The sequence below is a fragment of the Leptopilina boulardi genome, unplaced genomic scaffold (genome assembly GCF_019393585.1).
Source record: "Leptopilina boulardi isolate dan_hultmark-lab unplaced genomic scaffold, ZJU_Lbou_2.1 LbouV2_330, whole genome shotgun sequence".
Classification (NCBI taxonomy): domain Eukaryota; kingdom Metazoa; phylum Arthropoda; class Insecta; order Hymenoptera; family Figitidae; genus Leptopilina; species Leptopilina boulardi.
The window spans coordinates 2,138,213-2,151,805 of record NW_026137897.1 but is presented as its reverse complement, the minus strand read 5'-3'; the positions used below and the strand labels follow the sequence as shown (position 1 = coordinate 2,151,805).

General features: G+C 24.6%; 1 protein-coding gene and 1 long non-coding RNA gene across 3 annotated transcripts in view; one reads left to right on the top strand and one right to left on the bottom strand.

Annotated features, from left to right (window-relative positions):
* Positions 1–2,812, top strand: part of LOC127285085 (uncharacterized) — a 36,810-nt gene extending 33,998 nt beyond the window's left edge. Inside the window, exon 8 of the long non-coding RNA XR_007843557.1 lies at positions 2,651–2,812. This is a non-coding gene — a long non-coding RNA (uncharacterized LOC127285085). The remainder of the gene's footprint in view (positions 1–2,650) is intronic.
* LOC127285081 (cysteine-rich venom protein DIS1-like) overlaps positions 1–13,593 on the bottom strand; it is a 44,688-nt gene that overhangs the window by 13,831 nt on the left and 17,264 nt on the right. The window contains exons 1-3 of one of the 2 annotated variants that reach the window (XM_051310895.1): positions 9,379–9,544; positions 1,860–1,958; positions 196–332 (exon numbers count right to left, since the gene is read on the bottom strand). In XM_051310895.1, the coding sequence (XP_051166852.1) occupies positions 196–332; positions 1,860–1,941 (219 nt within the window). In that variant the 5' untranslated portion in view covers positions 1,942–1,958; positions 9,379–9,544. Of the gene's footprint in view, positions 1–195; positions 333–1,859; positions 1,959–9,378; positions 9,545–13,593 lie in introns of those variants that run through there. The other variant, XM_051310894.1, reaches the window with a different exon arrangement.

Here is a 13,593-nt window from a genome sequence, read left to right as displayed (position 1 = left end):
CGACTTTAGAGATGAAATTTTCGAAAGAAAAAAAGAGAAAAAACCATGATAACAAAGAAGAAGAGAGGAGGGCTTGTTTTTTTTTAAGAAAAACTATTCTCGCAGTAATTATTTTCCTCGTGATTTTTTTTAAATTTAAAATTTATAAATAAAATTTTAAAAAATTTATATTTTATCATAATATTCAACACTTACCATAGCGAGCATATTTGCAGCTGGTGGATTTACGTGAGACCGAAAAAAGTTATGGTAAAGGACAATCTTCCTTTGAACTTTTTTGTTGCTTGGCATTAATACCCTTGAGGGAATTTTATCCCCGTACAAGCGTGGCACTGAAAGAACATAACAAAGAATCTTGTCTAGAAGATTGTGCATGGCTTAATTTTTGTTCTTTCTCTTATTATTATTATGATTATTATTATTATTATTATTATTATTTTTATTATTTTTATTATTTTTATTATTATTTGTGCAGCAAATAAGAAAAAAAAAATTATATCAAAAATTCTTAAACTGATTACAATCTAAATCATTAGTAAGTTACAATTTAAAGGACAAATTTCCATTCAGCCGAATTTCTGTTTAGCTAAATTTCCATTTAACTGAATTTTCATTTAGCCAAATTTCTACTTAATAAAGTTTCGATTTAACAGAATTTTTACCATTTAGAATTGAATTTCTATTTAGTAAAATATTTACTTAATGAAATTTCTATTTAACCGAATTTCTTATTAACAAAGCTTAATTTTAGCGGAATTTTGACATAATAGAATTTCTATTTATCCAAATTTCTATTTTTAAATGCCAAATTGATACGGCGCTAAATTTTTAATTAGTCGAATTCCAGCCTAATAAAATTTCTATTAAGCCAAATTTTTAATTAATATCATTTCCACTTAACTAAATTTCTATCTAAAAAAGTTTCTATTTAACGGAATTTTCGCCAACTATAATTTCCGTTTAGCAAAAGTTTAGACTTAACCCAATTTCTATTTTAAAACGAATTTTGATAAACATATATTAAACTGAATTTCTACTTATACGAATATCAGATTAATATAATTTCTATTTATTCAAATTTTTATTTATTTATTTATTTATTTCCACTTAACAGAATTTTTGCCAAATATAATTTCTATTTAGCCAAATTTTTACTTAAATTTTTAGTTTAAAACGAATTTTTATTAAGTCGTTTCTGCCAAATTGATTTTCTATTTAATTAAATTTCTACTTATTCGAATTTCAGCTTAATATAATTTCTATTTAGCTAAATTTTTGTTTAGCCAAATTTCTGCCTAACTGAATTTTTATTAAGTCGAATTTCTGCCAAATAGATTTTCTATTTAATTAAATTTTTACGTATTTAAATTTCAGCTTTATATAATTTCTATTTAGCTAAATTTTTGTTTAGCCAAATTTCTGCCTAACTGCATTTTTATTAAGTCGAATTTCTGCAAAATAGATTTTCTATTTAATTAAATTTCTACGTATTTGAATTTCAGCTGAATATAATTTCTATTTAGCTAAATTTTTATTTAGCCAAATTTTTGCCTAATGGAATTTCCACATTTGTCCGAAATTTCACTTAATTTTATTTCAATGGAAATTCTGTTAAACAGAAATTTTGGTTAAATAAAAATTCTTTTTAAAAAAAATTTAGCTTAATATAAATACGAATATAAATATTTCTTAATGAATTTTGAGGTTAAATTCAAATTCGACAATATGAATATTTATGGGGACTATGTTGTTCGTTTTTTTTTTATTTATTATTCACTTATTCTCTATGCATCAGTTTTGAGGGTATTTTAAATATTGAATATAAATTAAATTGTTAATTGGCATACAAATATACTGACTGGGTTTATTGCGTTCTGCTTGCGATATAACCACTGCCGGCAGTGCCGCTGTTATTGCAATAAACATTAAAATCCACTTCATGATTTTTGGATGTCAATCTGAAACATAAAAAGTAATTTCCGGTTAAATCGAAGAAATGATTATTTATTTTTTACTTTTCTAGTACACCCAGAAAAAAAGATTTCTTTGAAACAAAGAAATTGTTTTTTTTAAATCACTTTTTGTATGAAAAATGAAATTTGAATTTAAAAAAAGTTTTCTTTACTTTTACGAAATTTTTGTTTATTTGCATTAAAATAAAAGTGTATTTCTTTGATTCAAAAAAAAAAAATTTTTTTTAAAGCGAATAAATATTTCTTTGAGGCAACAGAAAAATGGTAAAGAAATAATTTCTTTGATTCTATAACAATGCACAAATTTCTTTGTTTTAATGAAAAATTTCTTTGAAACAGAATCTTTTTTCTAGATGTGAAATGAAGTTTAAAAAATTTTTTTTTTTATTTAAAGTGACAATTTAAATTCTTGTTTAGGAATCCAATAACATAAATTATATATGTATGTACACCCGCAGCAATAGTGCCTCGAACCATAAAGCGATCGTATTGAGTTAGTGTAGTTACGAACTGTAAACATAATAACAATAATTTAGTTAACCTGAGAATGCTTGAATTTCACATAATTTGGATTATTAGAGAGAACTTACTATTGTAAATATATATAGATGTTTGAAATATATATATATACAATTCTAATTGTTCGTGTATTCAAATGAATTTGTTTTATGTTTCAGTTTTTGATGTGGTGAAAATGTGAAAAGTATGGAATTGAGTTTCAAAAGCCATACACATCATCATTGGAATATTTTACGCAACTCCTCAATACAGCAGCAATTTTGGATTTCAAAATGATGTGACATAACATCCAACAATCGAATGAAACCGCAGAGCTATACAAAAAGGTATATATTCCAATAACAATAATCAATATATAGTTTCGTTATAACAGGTATTTTTTAACTAAATTTTTTTTTGTATGATTTTGATTATATGTCGATAATGAAGAATTAAAAAAAATTATTACTGAAACTTTACTAAAATTATATATAGGGGACACGTTTCACGTCAAACGGAATTATAGCCAAAAATTGTCTTGATATACACTTTTAAGCATTTTTGGGGTCGCTGAATACGAATCTGAAGTTAGATTTAAAAAATTCAAAATGGCGGTCGATTTTGAAAAACTTAATATTTTTTCTCGAAACTTGTTACTTGGGGTCAAATTTTTAAAATTCAAAATTGTGGATCCTCCATTTTGTATTTTTGAAAACCAAGGCCACATTCGTAATCAGCGGTCTCAAAAATTCCCGAGTAACGATTCTTAAGCGAATTGGGATAATTTAAAAAAATTCATCTGCCATATTGGATCCGCCATTTTGAATTTTTGAATATTGTATATTCGTAATCTGCGACCCCAAAAACCCCAGATTAACGATTTTCAAACGAATCCAACCAATTTTAAAAATGTTATACTTCCCGTCCTCACGTTTACATACATACTTTTACTACTGATAAAATTATTTTTAAAATGTTAAATCGATTCAGTACTGTCAGAAATCGGTCAATTTCTGATAGACTATTATTAAATTTTTTTTTCTTTTTTGATTTATTAAAAAAGTATTTGAATTTCCTGCCCTCATTTAAAAGTAGAAAATAAGTTTCTTTTTTAACTCTTACAAAATCAATGAATTCTATTATTTGCTTCGATATATTTATTCACGTTTAACGGTCCAAAACTCGTTATTCCTGAAAACTTATTAGTTTGAAAATTATGAAACTATCTTCTTGTTTATTTCAGTAGATATATATTTCGCGTAGATTGTGTGTTATAAATTTCTTCTGAACATTCTATAGAAGCTAGGAATTTAATACGCTGAATTAAGCACGAATTATTCACGTTATAATTCAACTAAAAATTTTTCCAAAAAATTCGAACTTTGTATGAGTGTAGCACAAAATCTGTTAATCCAATCAAAAACTGCGCATCAGAGGTGAAAGGGACCTTATAACTGCAAACAAATTTTAGGTTATGTCTAAGAAACTCAAAACATAACCTAAAATTTGTTTGCAGCTAAGGTCCCTTTCACCGTTGAGCGTCACATATATTTTTTGTTCGCCTCTCAAATTTTAAAAATCGAATTTTTTCAAACATTCGGATTTTATTTTAGTGTAGCTCAAAATCTGTTGGTCCAATAAAAAATTACGCCAGAAATTTTATGTCCCTTTGGAGGTAAATAAAAATTCTCCTATACATTAGAATTTGGTTAAATAAGAATGTTCAGTTTTAAAAATTTTATTACACAACAATTTTTGGTTATTAAAAATAAATTAAATATAAAAATAATTCTCCTTAAAATTCGGCTAAATGAAAAATAGAACTTTTTTTGGGGGGAGGGACTATTCATTTGTCTCTTTTTTTTTTCTTTTGTCATTATGGGCAAAAAAAGTGTTTCTTTTTTATTTTGTCACTCAAGTATAAAAACGTTTGGTGCACTTTGTCCTAGATAAATGTTAGCAATTTTGTTGTACAAATCGTGTGTCCAGTCTTTGTAAATGGACATTGTGACATTGTCAAGTGATATTGCATCCGTTCTATTCAAACGTTACGCGTATAACAATAAGTATAAAAATTCCTTGAAATGTAAATCGATGTGGGTGGTTTGTTCACTCTCAAGAAAGCGAAGTCAAGAAAGCGAACATTTTACAATCAATTCTTTCTATAGAATAAAAATATAAAATTGTGCTAAAATAGCAGTTTTTTTTTAAATTTAAATTCGAAATTATTTTCCGTCTTCGTATTAGGAATTTTAAATTATAATTAAAAAAAAAATTATAATTCATTCAGAATTTATTATAAAAGTAGTAATTTATTTATTGGATTAAAATTTTTTTAAAACATAACATTTTGTTATAATAATAGTTTTAAAACAATAACAATCAACAATATATTAATTAATATAACAAATTTAATTATTATGTCAAAAAAAAAATAAATTTCATCATTCAAACCATAAAGCGTGTATTCAATTTAAATAGAATATCATGTCTGATTAAACTCAACCTCTACTACTGCCACAATATAAATCTACTGATTTTCCAGTGGGGAAACATTTTGTTTCATTATATAAACTTTATATATACTATAAATTAAAAATCGTTTGTTTCATGAAAAATTGTAATTAAATTTTTAAATCTATCTTGAATTTTTGAATTTTTTTAAAAATTTTAATCTGTTAATACTCGAGATAAAATATGCTAATCTTCACATTTTTTGGGTGTTGAGAATTTTAAAAAAAATTTAACATCTTTTTTTTTTTGAATTTTATATATTGAAAAAATTTTTTTTTTGTAGAACATATACACGGCATAAATAATAACTTCGTTAACTGTGTGCTGCGTATCTGATCATGCCGTTGGCGACAATCCCATTAACGTTTTATACATGATTTCCCATCGGATGCAAGCCAAAGTGTACAACATCCCATGATTTGCCTTTGATTTACAGAATTAAGTGAAAATATTTATGAGTCACCCATCCCATTTTATTTATGTATATATATATATATAATGTTTGCGTATATTATTTGCGGATTAATACTTCAAATGGCAGTTTAATTATCACTATGTGATGGCAAAATTTAAATGAGACTACGATAAAGTCGGAAATTTGAATATTTAAATTCTATATATATATATATAGATATATACATTTAAAACTTTATTTTATCTAACAGAAATTGACTCACTGACATTAAAATCAGAGATGAATTTAAACCGCCTGACGAAAATGTAGTTTCACTATATTAAGGAGGTTTAAACCTATAATCTCATACTAAAAAAGTAGTTTTTAACGGAACTAAAAATATATTTAAAAATTTATTTCACCAAAAAAAAGTACAATTTCTCTATAAAAAATTAATTTACTAGCATTACTATTTTTATTGTTATTAATAGAAATTCACTTTTATAATTCTTTTCGTCTGGTTTTTTTTTCTATGAAATTTTATATAATTACCATTATAAATTGAAAAAAAAAATACTTATTGGGACAAAAGTTTTTACTTAGTAAAAACTTTTTCGAATCTAATTAAAACAGGTTGATCGAGCATACCCATTTGTTCAGATTAATCACTTCAATGATTTCTTTAATTAAATTAAAAACTTATTCAATTGTCCATGTGATTTTTTTTCCCTGCTTTAATTTACAGTTTTTAATGCGATGAGATAAAAAAAAACAACGCACTTGAAATTAGCTCTTTATTTTATTTCTATTTTTTTTTCAACAAATCTTAAAACTTTTTAATGAATCTCTATTTTTTACGGCGAGTTTAAAAAAAAATATTTATACTTTTGCAATTAATTTTACAAGCAACAGTTATATAAGTTTCAATGGCATATGGTTTATGTATAGAAGTTTGTGAACTGGGCGCCGCGACAAAATTATTCTCTTAGGGCGAACAACTTTCAATGAATCCAACGTGGGGGTGTAATAAACTTTTATTTTCTTCGCCTTATTATAGTCGAAGGTAAATATCCGCGAAAAATTACGTAAAAACTAAAGTTTTTTTTATATTGTTTTTTTAATATTTATTTGTTTTTATTGTATTTTCTAATTTAAAAAAAGAACTTGTCGGTAACCTCTAAAACTAATCTAAAAGTTAATAGTGATATAATATTTTTTTACTAACAATTTTATATTGTATTTCATTAACATGTCAGAAGTTTATGGCAAAAAGTTTAAGGAGTATTAATGAGGCTAATGTATTGAAAAGAATTGTGAATAGTAATTTGAGCATTAAAGTTGTTATTAACAAAATTTATCCTTTTTTAAGGTTTTGATGAATCGAATGTATGGAAAATCTAATTTTGTTATTGAAACGTGTTGAAGAATTATAATAATTCATTATATTTACAAAAAATTTTAGAAATTATTAAGAGAATTTTAATTTTACAGGATTTTAATATTAACATTAATAATAGGAAAGCCAACAACTAAGAAGATCCCTATATGTGGGAAGTGTTTCATACTAGATCATGAATAATTTTAATACCAACATTAATAATTGGGAAGCCAACAACTAAGAAGACCCCCACATGTGGGAAGTGTTTCATACTAGATCATGAATAATTTTAATACCAACATTAATAATTGGGAAGCCAACAACTAAGAAGACCCCCATATGTGGGAAGTGTTTCATACTAGATCATGAATAATTTTAATATTAACATTAATAATCGGGAAGCAAACAACTAAGAAGACCCCCATATGTGGGAAGTGTTTCATACTAGATCATGAATAATTTTAATATTAACATTAATAATTGGGATGCCAACAACTAAGAAGACCCCCATATGTGGGAAGTTTTTCATACTAGATCATGAATAATTTTAATATTAACATTAATAATTGGAAAGTCAACAACTAAGAAAATCCCCAAATGTGATAGAATTTTTAAGACGCCGTATTTTCAATTGTCCGAAATTACAAATGGTCGAACAAATAATCGATAGAAAAATTGCGCGGAAATCTTTCTGTCAATTGTTTATCCGGTCATTTATAATTTCGGAAAAATGAAAATTCAGCGACTTAAAAATTGGATGAATTATAATTTCTGTTTAGCTGAATTTCGATGCTTTTTTATTCAATTAATGATTGAATGTAACAGGTTAATGATTTTTACTATATTTATTTGGTTCAAGTGAATATTTATTTGTTATTAGTAAATTAACGGATTATTTAAATGAAATAATTTTTTTTATAGTGTACTGAATTGTTTTATTTAATTAATTATTATTAATTTAATTTATTGGTTAATTTTATGGTATTTTTATTTTATTTTCAAAAAATAAATATAGTTAAAGAAACATTTTTACCTAATTCGCAAATAAATTCTATAACAATTTCTCTGGGTGTAGATTTCTTTTCTTTTTTTTTGTTCGTAATTCTTGTTGAAGATCAATTTTATACCATAGAGAAAAAGAAGGAGAGAAAATACAGTTGAAACCCGTTTTCTTGGTATTGAAAAGTCATTGCTAAACTTTTTCCAATGGTTGGAACGGTAAAATATATTGGTTAAATACGTCCTGGATAGCAAACGATCATTAATTCGGTTGGAGACTTGTGTGTGCTAAGAGAAGCTTCTCGAATTTCCCGATACACACAAGTACGATCTCGTTTATATATATATATAACAAATTCCGTTTTCTCTCTCTCAATTCAGTCCTTACGTCGTCGGACGAATATCGATAACGTAGATCGAATGAATCCCGCACTATTGCTCTTGAATATGCATGATCCTTCAGGAGAGAAACCCCTTTCCTGAAATGACCTGTACACTTTCGGAAATTTACCGTTTATATACCATTACATATATAGATACATAAATCCACGAATACCTTCCACCTTTAACGAATTGCTAATTAAAACCATGTGAAACTTGGAGTAAATATCAATTTGTTTTAAATGATACGATTAACGCTATAAGCTAAACGAATAAAAAAATAAATCACTTGACAATAATTGCGAATATATTTTTCGTATAACAAATTTGTTAAAATCTTTTTTATGACAAAATTTTTATTTTTTTCGTTATTAAAAAAAATAATTATTTACTTAATACAAATAATTATTTATTTAATACAAATAATTATTTATTTAATACAAATAATTATTTATTTGATACAAATAAATATTTTTTTTGTAACAGTCAAGTAACCAGTTACTTAAATCATATAATTTTTTTTCATATAAATGAAATTTTTATATTTATATTTATTTTTTCTTCTGAAAATTAAAAACACTTTCATTTTGTTGGCAGATATTTATGATCCCGTAAACACTTACTAGATTATAATTAACAACGATTTTTCACTACCGTGCTATAATGCTATATATATATTAAAAAAAGCATAAAAAAATCTTTGTGGTATAACATAAAAAATGAACGCGCGTTATCTTATAAAATCTCTATTCCTTCACGTTATTAATGATACAAGTCGAGATTTCTTTAAGATATAAATCTATTAAAAAATTGCACACATATTACAAAATTGCATAATTAAATGCTTTTTTACAATAATAGGCCTGTTTACTTCCTATTTTTCCCGCGAATTTTGATCTAAAAATACAATTATTATTTTTTACTCTTTTTTTTTTATGAAAAATAAATTCTTGAATGAAAATTTTCAATTATTATCGAATACTCAAATTTTGCAAGCACACAATATTTATTATTTAAAATGGACTTTATAATTGAAATTCACATCAGTAAAATTTAATTACACAAATGAAATTTTCGTTGATTATGGCCAATAACTGAAAATATAAATTCAAAGCAAATATGATGATATTGTTTCTGTGATAAATATATTTTGATAAATATTTGTAAATTTCAAAATGTTAAAATTTATCATTAACTTTATAAACTGTGAATTTAATTTTTTTCTTAGTATTAGATTTTACCTTAAAATTAATTATTATTTGAATCAGTGAGATTAAATGCGCCAGTCACATCAATAAATATGTATAGACAGAGATAAAAAAAATTAAATCACTTGAAAAATTGAAATGATTAATAATGAATTCTTTTTGAAAGCGTGTGTATTACAACTGTGATGACTCGAAGTCGACTGATTAACACTGAGTTGAATTGCATTCCTCTGTCTAGTTTCATAGAGACTCAAGGCGAAATTATTCTTTATTTTGCGTTTCCAGGATCTTTAGTCATTTCGACTTCATAGTTCAATGTAGGCTCATTAAAAAACATAATATCTAATATACAATCATGTTTATTGGTGCATTAAAAGAAGTTATCAAGATTTATTTTCTACCAAGATGAATTTTCAAATTAACGGTATTACTATTTAAGGAGCGCCAGAATTTCCCATACAAATCAATAATTAGGATTTTTATTTTAAAGTATTTTATTAGAAATAATTATTTTTTTGACAAATTATTAAGAGATTTTTTAATTTAACAGGATTTTAATATTAACATTAATAATAGGAAAGCCAACAACTAAGAAGATCCCCATATGTGGGAAGTGTTTCATACTAGATCATGAATAATTTTAATAATAACATTAATTATTGGAAAACCAACAACTAAGAAGATCCCCATGTGGGAAGTTTTTCATACTAGATCATGAATAATTTTAATATTAACATTAATAATTGGGAAGCCAACAACTAAAAAAATCCTCAAATGTGATAGAATTTTTAAGACGCCGTATTTTCATTTATCCGAAATTTCAAATGTCCGAAGAAAAAATCGATAGAAATATTGCGCCGAAATCTTTCTCTCAATTTTTCTTTCGGTCATTTGTAATTTAGGACAAATGAAAATTCGTCGACATAAAAATTCTATCAACTAAAAATTGGATAAATTATAATTTTAATTTCTATTTAGCCAAATTTAATTGAATTTCTATTAAGACAGAATTTTTCATTTTTACAAATTTCTATTTAGCCAAATTCTTATTTCACTGCATTTTTATTTAATTGAATTCCTATTAAACCAAAATTTTTAATTTGGGCAACTTTCTTAATTTAACTAAATTTAGAATTTATATTTAGCTACATTTTTACTAAGTAGAATTCTGTGGAGCAAAATTTAGACTTAATGGAATTTCTACTTAAATAAAATTTCTTTAAATACGAATTTGATTAATTAAAAATTCTTCGATCTTTTTTTATTAATATTTTTTTATGTACATAAATTTTCTTATATAAATTTTTTTTCATATTTTTAAATTGAAATTTTAAGGAGCAATTTTGTGAATACATATATATTCTAACATATACAACAAAATATTCTGTCTACATGGAAATTTTGTGCGACATGAACTTTGCCATTTATAAAGTTTTGCCCCTTGGATTAAGAGAATGTCTCGCGCGCGATTTTACAACATGCAAACGCCTCTGACAGTTTTTGCGCTCTTATATACTAGTTTAAACTTTGATGAATTTTCAAATTTCATGCGAATGAACATAACTAATTATTTTCAGTTTATCTTGAAATTCTTTTTTTTAAATTGTTTAAGTAAAAAAAACATTTTGAAATCACAAATTATATTTGGAATCTTAATTTTTAACAATAGAATTTTAATTTATCTGAATTTTTATTATTTTAATAATAATTTTAATATTAACATTAATAATTGAAAAGCCAACAACTAAGAAGATCCTCATATGTGGGAAGTTTTTCATACTAGATCATGAATAATTTTGATATTAATATTAATAATACAACAAAATATAAAAACACAAAAAATATTTTCGAAAAATTTAATCTTATTATTTTGATTACAATTTTTATTATTTAAAGGGAAAGATAATTATTTTGATAAAAGAAAAAAATGACCGTAAAAGCTTTTCCAAGGAGAGTGTCATAAAAAACATGGAAATTTTTTTTACACTATAAGTGGATATATGACTGACGTAAACATAGAACTCCATTTATCAAAAGTCTATCATTCACTTATGGATTAATGTGCTGTAATCTTTAGGGATTTATGTAATAGAAAAAACTTGATTATGAATCATTTGATGCATTAAGCAATAGATTTATAAGTGCGGAAGCTTTATGAAAATTTGATAAAATGAATTCTTTGAATATATTTAAATTATACTCTTTTTTGAATTTAACATATTTTAGAATTTTAAATTTTTTTCCAACTTTTTTAAAATAAATTTTTCATTTTTTTTTTTAATTAATAATTTATGGTTCTATATTTACATTGATAATTATTAAATATTTATAATACTTAATATTTATTTATATTCTTATTTATTATTTTTTATCAATTTTGAAGATGTTTTAAATATTACCATATTTAAAATATCGAATATTGTAAAATATAAATGAAAAAAAAGGATTTCGCTTAAAAAGATGAATATTCGAATAGATTATTAATTTCATAAATCATTTTCAATACAATGGCAACAATCGCTGGCTTAAACTTCCTGCTTCTTAAGCTATAAGTAATTAAACTCTCGTTAACTAAATCAACATTAATAAATAATCAATTTCATTTTAAAGTTTAATAAATATTAAAGTTTGTGTACAGTGTATATTCTATATAAGATTAAAAATTCTCTATATAAACTTTCAATTTATTACTGGTCATTAAAATTTCAATTATAAAATAATTTCTTGTTATTCCGTGGTTATAAAAAAGCGTATAGAAAAAAAGCATTTTATTTCATTTGAAACGATATTTATTTCCCTTATTGTGAATTATATATCAGTATAAATACGCGATATTGGCAATCAATAAATTCAATGTTACTCCAAATAGGTAGAAATATTTTTTAAATAAATCAATAATAATAAATAATAAATAAATAATAAATAAAAATCGCAGGAGTAGAAAAAATATATTACGAGTTCTTGACTAGGTAAAATAATGTATGGAGTTGTTAAAACTATTTTTCCATTTGATAGCATCATAAATATATTTTGTCGAGACTATTTCACGATTAGTACGTAAATCGTTATTTTTTTGTGTGTTTCAACTAGGATTCACATGCTATTTGTAAAAACTACATAGTAGGACACGTATGTATGGAATTGCGAAGGTCCCCTAAGCTCTATATATACAACCGCTGAATCCCAGAGGTTCACCTCTGGCTCGGTAAATGGGTTTTGCCAAAACCCTTATTCGGGTTTCCAGTTACCAAAGCTATACTATCACTATTCTAACGTGGTTATGGTTTCTAAGTTGGCCTCTCTCACGTATCAACAAATAATTCCTATAGTAGACGCGGCTTTTTCACTCTCCACACGCTTCGAGAATAAAATATATATACATATATACATATTTGTCCAAGAACTAAGTGAATATTTTTTGCTTTCATTCTACTAAATTTTATTCGATACAAATATATACATTTTATTTGGTTGAAAATAGAAAAAAAAAAAGTTTTTATTTGCGATAAATAAAATGTTTATTTGAAACAAATATATATATTTCTCTACTGAAGAAAAAAATTATTTGATTTAAATACTCTATTGTTTGATTATTATCAAATAAAAATTTGCTTGAACCAAACAATTTTTTAAATTAAATAATTGAATTAAATAAACTGTATTTGAACCAATAATTTCTGTATTTAAAACAAAAACTATTTAATTGACTCTTATAATAATTATTTGATACAAATAAATATTTATTTGTTAATAGTCAAGTAAATGATTATTTAAATCAAATTTTTTTTCAGTGTAGTTAATCGAATTTGTATTTAGTAAGACAAATCAGTCAGTAAAAAATATAAAGTTTACAAAATCAATGCTATATGACAAAAATTTATTTTCATTCATTTTGAAAAGAATCTACCTGCTATAGTTATATATATATATATATATATATATGGGAAAAAGTAAATTGGATAAAAAAAAGTAACCGCTAAATGAAAAGTATTCCATGTAGTATAAAACTCTCTAAATCAGCGGATTTTTGCTGATTCAGATTGAGAGAGGGAGAGAGAGAGAGCCAAGAAACTGCATCACAGTTTGTTCATGGAGATAAAAATCTCGAATGGTTTTGCAGGTTGATCAATTTTCTGCAGGTGCGGTTCTCTATCTGTGGCCCAGGATTTCATATATGAAAATTTTTGATATTTATGTGAAAATCAGTCCATATAGATACGTAATTTTAATTTTAAATGAATTTATAAA